Source organism: Cimex lectularius, unplaced genomic scaffold (genome assembly GCF_000648675.2).
Source record: "Cimex lectularius strain Harlan isolate CLEC.00 unplaced genomic scaffold, Clec_2.1 scaffold102, whole genome shotgun sequence".
Taxonomy (NCBI): Eukaryota; Metazoa; Arthropoda; class Insecta; order Hemiptera; family Cimicidae; genus Cimex; species Cimex lectularius.
This window is the reverse complement of record NW_019394228.1, coordinates 1,501,361-1,511,529: the sequence shown is the minus strand read 5'-3', so window position 1 is coordinate 1,511,529 and position 10,169 is coordinate 1,501,361. Positions and strand designations below refer to the sequence as shown.

Below are 10,169 nucleotides of genomic sequence, written 5' to 3'. Positions count from 1 at the left end.
TTTTCAAAAGCTTGTCGAAGGAATTGAATCTTTTTTCTTTTAAATTAGTCAACCTTGATTTTTAAATAAAAATTACAATTCTAAAGTTTGTAATTATAATATTATTATAATATCATGTATCATATAATTAATATATAATAATAAGATAATTGTAATATTACTGTACTGCAGGGAGGACATTTGTCCCCACTTTTATTCAAATTATTTATTAATGACTTGCTATCTGTACCAAAATTTTGCCAAGTAAAAATGTTTCCTGATGACGTTAAAGTTTACAGACTGAGTTTAGTATTAATAGCCTCAAAGTCGGGATGAAAGGGACTTATTTCTCAAAAGCTCGTCCAAGGAACTGAATGTTTTTTCTTTTAAATCAGCCTTATCCTTGAATTTTTAATACAAAATTACAATTCTAAAGTTTGTAATTATAATATTATTATAATACCATATATCATATAATTATTCTATAATAATAAAATCATTACAATATTACTGTACTGCCGGGAGGATATTTGCCCCCACTTTTATTCAAATTATTTATTAATGACTTGCCATCTATTCTAAAATTTTGCCAAATAAGCAAGCATTGTCATGATTTTGACCGCGTCTGATACTCCTGGTTAACATTAATTCCTGAACAGCTTTTAAATATTTGACAGTCAAATGTATTTTAGACAGAAGTTCACTATTTTTCGAGGTCCGCTTGACCAATTAATACCATTTAATTAATTAAGTTTTACGTTGAGGTAAAAAAGTCAGTGTCACGAGCGGGATTCGAACCCACGACCTTCGGCTTGATACGCCGCTACTCTACTACTTGAGCTAATAGTGTGGACACCTAATTATCATAAACATGTTCAAAAACTTGAAATGGTAAAAAATCAATTTCTCCGATATGCAGCTTTTAAAATAAAATTAAATAGGGATCCCAATGATTACTCTGTTATCCTCAAGGATTTGATCTCTTAAAGATAGTTAATAGAAGAACCATGTTAGACCTATTGTTCTTATTTAAACTGTTAAAAGGAAAAATTGATGACTGAATTTTTTGAAATTATAAATTAAAATGTTCCCAGGAATTTTAGAAATTTAAATACATTTTATCCAAATCTGGCTTTTACCAACTATATGAAACATAATCCTTGCAATAGATTAATGTCAAAAGGAAACAAATTAGATTTTAGTTTTAATAAAATAAAAAATTAATCAAAAATAAACGATCATAAATATTTGATGCCTTTCTTGTGTCGATTACCAAACTGTGATCGAGATTAATATATCGTCTATGTTTAGTGGACTATTGACCAAATTACTTCTCTCAATTACCTTTTATTATTCTTTTTATGTAATGTCTTGGTCGAAATGAAAAAGTTAGTCACGAACGGGAATCGAACCCAGGACCTTCGACTCAATACGCTGCTGCTCTTACCACTTGATAGATCGTCACGACAGCCAGTTTTAATATTTTTCCATATTCATTTGTTAGTACCTGGAGGTGAGCTATGACCAAAGTTCAAATCTCACAGATTTTCAGACCACCCAACAAAAATCCGCAATTAGCCAAATCAATGGTATTATGTATATTCTTGCAAACATAACAGCACAAGAATTGGATTTGATAAGTTTAATTAATAGAATAGTCCTCTTCACTTATTGATATCAATTTTCCAACTTTTTATGACAGATAAATTTATGTGCATTCCGTACATTAATTTGGATTACGATACCTACTATGCTGTGAGCTCTCTTGAGACTTTAGGGTCAATATAATCTAAAGAAGGACGACAGGTCACAACTTTTACGATTTTTAAAAAAGTTCCCGATTTGTCCAAATAAATAAGCAAAATTTTAACAAACCAAGCACTCAATTCGTATTTTTTAATTTCACGATTATTTTTATTAAGGAGCGATTTTAACAACATCGTTGTATTATCTTTAAATTACAAAAACTTGTTTCTCTCCGTTAGCTCTGTTCCGTTTGCTACAGCTCCTGGAAAAAAGATTCGCCGTTATTTTTTTTATGTTCTGTTTTTATGGCGTAAACGTTGCTTTCGAAGTCAAATGTTTTGATTTTGAAAATTGAAAGAACGAATCTCAGCGGGGAAAAAGGGCACGGATACAGAATTCGAGGATTGTTGTTTTAAGGGTACCTTACCCTTGTTTCCCTTAATTAGCCCTTTATCGCTTGAATTGATTCGTTTTCGATGTCTTTACTTTGCCCGAAAGACAATTTTTTTTACCGACGGGAACACCGGTTGTTGCAGTAATGAAATAAAAATACCAGTAAAATCGATTTATTTTTTAACATTACCCATCGGATTCATAAAGACAATCTCTTTTAAGATTTTTAAACAATCATCCTTCAATTTTTATATGTTGGTATAACAGTATTTTAAAGTTATATTTATTTGTCTATGTACAAACAAATTTCCTGGCAAAATATTTGTTGTCAAAATCTAATAAATGTACCTGCCTAATAAAAATGAACTTATAATATAATAAGTTATAATCTTTAAATTCACTAATTTCGCGGTCCGCTTGACCAATTAATATATTACAATTAATTAAGGTTTCTAGTTGAGATAAAAAAAAGTCAATGGCACGAGCAGGATTCGAACCCACGATCTTCGTCTAGATACACCGCTGCTCTACCACTTGAGCTATCGTGACGTTATAATCTTTATTTATTTATTTTTTTATCGAGGATTTGCAACAGCAGAGGTTATATCAACCCTCGGGGTGCTGGTATTTTTGAAAAAAGCCCATTTTTGAGTATGAGGGGTTCGAACCCGGGACCATTACCTCACAATGATGGGCGCCTAAACCGTTGCGGCCACCGACGCCCCCAAAAGTTATTTTCAGCGCTTCATTTGGTTTTGCCAGAAGCAATCGCTAATTTTAAATTTATGTCTAGCAGGCTACGAGTTGTTGAACCGCTGACCATTATGGGCCCGTATGTTCTCCCTGCTGAATTCATCCAATCTAAACTGAAGACGAAGGAAAATTCGGATCAAAATATGAATAATGGAAAAATTTGGTATGAATTTTTAAATCCGGCCTTCTCACATTGTACAAATTGTTGCAAAATACAAAGAAAAATATTATTAACCTCAATTGCGACATGAGATTAATTAATTGTAAATTCAATGTTCTTCTGGAAAAAATTTAAAAAATTAAAAACCACCCTATCAATTACAATTGATAAAGAACATATAATATGTATGTTTCTTTTTTAATTTGCGAAGAGATTTAAACAAATAAATCAGCCTTCAACATCCAGGACAATAGATTTTTTTAAAGTAACAAGTAACAATTTTTTCACAGCAAGATTTTTGGTAAAATTGGTTTATTCAGTTTAACTGCTTGTTTAATTTTTTATTTAGCTAAATCTTATATTTTTCTTTCAAAATAACCTGTAAATAACAAAAATATAAATTATACCTATTGCAATTATTTACTAAACTTAAAATATTTACTGTTTCGGCCGCCATAGTACTGGGTTCATACAATAAGCACGCATGAATTATGGGTTTTCAAAGCCATGAGAAAAAAAAAACATTTTATAATTAACAGTGAACTTTTTTTTATGAACTGACGAATTATCTCTTGGTACGACATGTTTATAACCAATGTGTATGTCCTATGTAAATAGAAATTCAATTAATGAAGGTTTTTTGTTGAGATAAAAACGTGTCACGAGCGGGATTCGAACCCACGATCTAGATAAGCCGCTGCTCTACCACTTGAGCTATCGTGACCTCGATCAACTCGGACACTAACTTCCCATCTCAACCCCCACATTTTTGAATTTTCCCTTCTTTTTTTGACATTTTTATATTTCGTGTAATCTATTTAATTCTCGGCGACGAATGAAATGGCTAAAAAAAATACTCGATTACACGACATTTGAAAAATGGCAAAAAAAAGGAGGGAAAATTCAAAATGTTGGGGTTGAGATGGGAAGTTAGTGTCCGAGTAGATCGAGGTCACGATAGCTCAAGTGGTAGAGCAGCGGCGTGTCTGGCCGAAAATCGTGGGTTCGAATCCCGATCGTGGCACTAGTTTTTTCATTTCAACCAAAACCTTACATAAAAGGATTAATTGCTCTCTCTCTCTCACTCTCTCTCTCTCTCTCTCTCTCTCTTTTTCTCACTCTCTCTCTCTTTCTCTCACTCTCTATCTATCTATTTATCTATCTCATTCTATCTCTCTATCTATCGATCTTTATATCTCTCTACTTCTCTCTTTCTAATAAAATAAAACATTAATCAATCGGTCAATCAATCAATCAATCAATCACTCTTTCCCGCTCGCACTTTATGTCTCGTCAAAAAACTGTGTCATTTCTAGAAAAAAATTATGTTTTTATATGTCGATCTGATAAATATTTTCACAATTTATGCTAAATATTTTATTCATGCTGAAGTAATCAGTATTAAATCTTTGAAGAGGATTTTCATATTTGTGTCGTATTTTATAATCAAATCATTCATAATAGTCAAACGGAAAAAAGTGATGTTTTAACTTCCGATCCCATTGAAAATTAACCAGTTTAAACATCGACAAGTCGTCGGATGGGAGAGAATCCGAGGAGGAGGTTCACAACTTTTTACTTGATGGCCAGGAGGCAGCTAAACACTTGCATAAATCAATCAAATGGCTCTTTGGCCTTTTCCCTTCAATATGAAGAGTGGGGTGTTGGCCTGGATTGATTGTGTACTAGGTGGTGCCTGAAGGGTGGGAGTTGGTGCTAAGTTGTTACTGACTCTACTGCTCTAGTCACCCCCCGGCTACTTTGGTGGGGGTTGACCACGCCTATCCGATCCACGCCCCCAAAATCATCCCTCTTCTCACTCAGCACACACATTCTCACTCTCCTTCTACCCCCTCGCACCCTCTCTCACTCTATATATATATATATATATATCCCCACCCTCAAATAGTCAAACCATTCTGTCACTGGTTTCCTCTTCCGTCACACCTTTGTAAACATACAAAAAATTAATTTTTTGAAGTGGGTAAGTTTTTAAAAATATTTATTTATAATAATTTTTTTTAGTACAACATAGTGAACTTCTGTTTCAATACTTTTCAGTGTAAGTCAAAAAATTAATGACCTACATAATGGTTTGACCTCTTGGTGTCTGGAGAATGGGCACAGGTACGTTTTTAAAAATTATTTATCTTCCTCGCTTATACTTTGTTTCATTTGAAGTGCAGAAAAGTTTAATAAAATCATAATAAATTCTAGTTTTTTAAGAAAAACTATATCTACCAAAAAAAAATTTTTTAACTCGACAACCCTTACATGACTATAAACCATAAAATAACGGGATCGTAAAATTAGCCAAATCTTTTAAAACTTTATAATATAAACAAAACCTGAGCATTTTCTTCTAGTAATTTGTCATTAAGTAAACAAAACTTGCACATTTCGTCCAGCGATTTAAAATTGTATAATTAATAATGGTCTCCTTATTCGTTTTCTTTTTCTTTCATATAGTTATGGATAATTTTTATTGTGTCATTGATTAGATATGTTTATTAAGAAAAACCTCACATATGTCTAATAAACTGCACGAAACTGTTATCAAAACTAAAGAAGAACAAAAGTTAAACAATTTCAAGTAAAAGATGGAATTATAATTTTAAATCAATGATATCCCATAATATAATAAAATATATGATAAAAATCTGTAAAATTAATTAGATATATGAAAACAATTTATTATACCCCAAAATATATGAAATTGTGTAACATTAGCATGTTATCCCAAAATATATGTGAAATTATGGTGGTACATAATTTCATATATTTTAGGATACATTAAATTTTTTTCATGTATTTTCTTAATTTTGCAGATATTTATCATTTATTTTTTGTATTATGGGATATCATAGATTTCATATTTTAATTCCATTTTTTACTTGTAATTTTGTAAACTTGTGTTCTTTTTTAGTCTTGATAACAATTTCGTTTAGTTTGTTAGGCATATGTAAGGTTTTGCTTAATAAAACATCATAAAAAAATAAAACTCATAAAACATCAATAATAAGTTGTAATAGGTCAATAAAAGAATATGTAAACGCATAAAATTCCCTTCTCTACTTTCGACGATTCTTATTTACTGTGTTGTTGGAATGTGACTTGTTAACCTGAGCCGCTTATCATCAGCGTTTTTTTCCCGGTAATTCATTATCTAGTTTTGGATTAATAGAAAGTTTAATAAGTCAAGATAAATAACGAGAGTTTTTGTTTCTTAATTGCGTTTTCACGATACCTCACCTTCAAGACCGAGACGTCGTGATGGTTTAGCCTATGCGTTGCCCCCGAAGCGAATAACTCCAGGTTTTATAAATGAAAGTTTAATATATAAACGCTTTATTTAATTGATTTTTATGGCTTAATGAACTCAAAGACTGTTTGAAGGCTTTAAATGGAATAAAATAAAATAAAAAAATCAGGAAAAAATATTATCGTTATTTATGTGTTGCCAGCATTGCATAAATACAACTTTCCTTAAAGACAACAATGTCTAAACACTGCACAAGCTGCTCCAAAAGAAACATAATTTTAAAAATTAAGTTCACATTAATCTTATAATAAGAAAATTTTATGATTTATTCCACACATTCCAGCCAAATCATTCTGCGAAATAAAAAATTTAAAAAAAGACTAAGATTAAATTGGATTATTATATTCTACTAGTGTAAAAAGGTTTAAATAATAAATAGGAAATAGATTAATGTTTAAAAAATAAGATTCGATAAGTTCGAATGGGAACTTTCAACCAAACCTACACTAGACCGTGACCAATTCTTTACATAACAAAAATGAAACAATTTTTATTTTAAATTAAAGTATTGTTAATAAACTAAGAGTGGAGATTTTAAAACAATGTTTTAAAGTTAAACAGATAAATAAATATACAAGAATAAGGAAAAATCATTACTTACACGAGAGTTATGAATATATTATTAATAAATAATAGAGAAATAAGTAAGAGGGGGAAAGAGGAAAGAGAAAGAAAGAGAGTTAAGGAGTGAGTTCAAAAATTTTAATTTTAAAAAATCCACCACCTCTATGGTTTGGTCCTTGGATTATAAACAACTTTGGAATGTAAACAAAAATAAACTCTAAATCATCATGATGTAAATCATAACAATTGTTTAAACTATTTCGGCTTTCAACTATAAAACAAGAGGTTAAAATAAGACCTAATAATTACAAACTAAAACGGAACTCTACAAATTTATATATTGTGAAATAATGCAAACTTGTTTGGTATAAATTTTTGAAATTTAAATTAAACAAAATATTCGTTGGTGTGAGTTATCATTACATAAATAAACATACACCCACGTACATACAGAAAAATTTTACTAATGAAATGTAATGTTAGACGACACGAAATAGGTTTTAGAATAAAGCCATAAAGTATTGGTAAATCATTTGTTATAATATTATTATAATACGTTTCAATTTTTTCGTCTGAACACGCGTGAGTATTTTAAGTCTATTTTCTAGGTTTGCTGTGAGAGGTAGAAAAAATTGCAAAATTACAAAATAATAATAATAAAAGTAAAATCCTATAAAACAACGCAGTTTAAATTTTTAATTAAATAACTAGCACCCCGATAAGATTATAAATCGTAAAATAATGACAAAATATTTGACTTTTTGCACCCTTGAATACGAATAACATTAAATCCTTCCCTCTTGTAGATTATCATCAAGTTATAGAAACACATGTAAAACGATAAATTAATAAAATATTAGTTTATTTTATAAAACATTATTATAAGAAAGAAATAACTTTCAAATGAAATAAAAAGTTAAACAAACGGTTTTCTTATGTTGGTTTATATTTCTCCTTCTTTTTTCTAAATATACAAGTTTCATTTCGATTAAGTACATATGTTTTTATAGTTATATTAGTTCTTTAGCTATAACTGTTACATTTATATCATACTGGCTCCTAACTAGACATAAAATAGTTAAAGATCTCAGCATATTTATCAAACCCAGATAATCTTTCAATGACCATTAGTAAAACTAGTTATTTAGAAATCGTGAGTTGCGGTCTGGTGTGATGTAGGTTTCAGAAAAACATTTTCTTTATCGTGGCACGAATGGAAAAACTAGGATTAGGTCATCCCCTTCTTGGATGTATCAATTATTTTCTGTAGGAGAAATCCTTTATTGTAAGATTCGTGGAAGGATTATCGTCCCCTCTCATTATTGACTCCGGTGTGCCCCAAGGCTATCATTCTAGGCCAGTATTGTTTCCAAAAATTTTCAATGACATTGGATCAATCCTTAAAAATCCCTCAATTTCACTTTTGATGGCCTAAAAATCTTTCGACCAATTCCTTAATTTGAGCAATCTAGTTAACTGCTTTGCTTCTGCGACAATAATAATCTTAAATTAAATTAAAATAAGTGTAAAGTCATAAGAATGTCTAAGGAAAAGCCTCAAATTAACTTAACTTGTTTGTTTACAAATTCAATGGTCATTGACGATGTCATCTAGGACTTTGAAGTTATTTTTAACAAATACTGCCATTTTTGAGACCACCTTGTAGCTGTTAAAAATCCACTGTCAACATAGATTACTTTCACCTCATTCGGCTTAATTTCAAAATATTTATATCAGTCGCAAAAAAAATCAAAAAAAAGTTTTGACTTTTTTGCCACGTTACAGAAAGTATTGGTGTTTTTTACAGCATTACAGCATTCGTTTGTTTATTCCTAAATAAATTATTGCATTACTTAATTCATTGCTTAATCAAATTAATTCCATGTTTCATCTTATCATTCCAGAAATAAAATAAAAGTTGTTATTGATTGTCATAATTATGCAGAATTCGGTTTTATACTAAGAAACACTAACATGGTAATTTTTTCAAAAAAATAAATATAGTAAATGTCAGATTAAGAAAATGTAATCAATAACATTATAATCTTTATTATTTTATTAGAAAATTTTCAAATTTAAAAATATACATAGAATTCAAGGGTTTTATAAAATAATATGTTTGTAGTTTCAATCCACCCAGTTCACCTATGCAACTTGTTATGTTGTTTAATTATTTCCAAATTCAATGCAAATGAACCGCTACCGCAACATAAACAAATGCTAGTCACTTGTTTTCTCAGTAAACAATTAAAAAATTTAAACTTTTTAAATAATTTTTTAATCGATTGTTTTATTACTTTTGTTGTTATTTTAAACTATTATGATTTATTTGAAAAACAATACGATAAAGCGTTATTCAGAATTTTTATTTTTATCTTCTTTTTTTGGTTAATTTATATTTAGCGTAACATTATTGGCTTTAAGCCGCAGTAATTTTGTCGTATAAAATGTATGTTGTTTAAAAAAATTATTTTTGTTTTATTGTTAATTATTCAGAAATCGTAAGATGCGGTCTGGTGTGATGTAGGTTTCAGAAAAACATTTTCTTTATCGTTCCAACGTTTCGATCTTTATTGAGATCATCTTCAGGGCTCAAAGTGTTTGTGTTCTGTGTAATTGTGCCATTCTTGCGTGTCGTGTTGAGAGTGCCTCTCTAATCACCACACATTAATTGTTAATGCTATGGTAATTTAAAACAAAAAGTTTGTTCGTTTATTAAAACATGCCTACTTTTTGTGCGTAAAAAGGATGATTATTTTTACAGAGCCATTTCATTGTTACGGTTTCAATCATAATTTTAAAAAATAAAGTGATTTATGATTTAATTAAACGAAGTCATGCAAAAAAATCGTGTAAAGGACAAGAGGAAAATGTACCCAATGTGCGTTTGTATTTAATAAAAAATCTCACACAGTAACATCAACAACGAGGAGCTTGATCTCCATTAAAGTCAAATATTTAAGACTGAACGCCTGCGGATCGGCCACACACGTGCGACTCATGGGTACCTGTTGGTTGGCGCGAGTCGGCCTAGGTGCCCAGCATGCCAAGTTGACAGACTCACGGTGTCGCACGTGTTGGAGGGGTGTCGCAGCTTGGCCCCGTATAGGGACCGAAATGGAATACCGCCGGATTATAGGAGAATGCTCGAGCATGGCAGCGAGTTTAAGGAAAAACTTTTTAGGTTTCTAAGAGATATTGGGATTATGGGTTGTATATAGTGGGGTATTTATTTCATAGATTAAAGTTTAG

At 30.4% G+C, this 10,169-nt stretch overlaps 1 protein-coding gene across 1 annotated transcript in view; it reads left to right on the top strand.

Annotated features, from left to right (window-relative positions):
* The first annotated feature begins 5,104 nt into the window (after positions 1 to 5,104).
* Positions 5,105 to 10,169, top strand: part of LOC106665447 (nuclear receptor subfamily 2 group E member 1-like) — a 38,808-nt gene continuing 33,743 nt past the window's right edge. Inside the window, exon 1 of the mRNA XM_024230371.1 lies at positions 5,105 to 5,158. Within this exon, the coding sequence (XP_024086139.1) occupies positions 5,149 to 5,158 (10 nt within the window). The 5' untranslated portion in view covers positions 5,105 to 5,148. The remainder of the gene's footprint in view (positions 5,159 to 10,169) is intronic.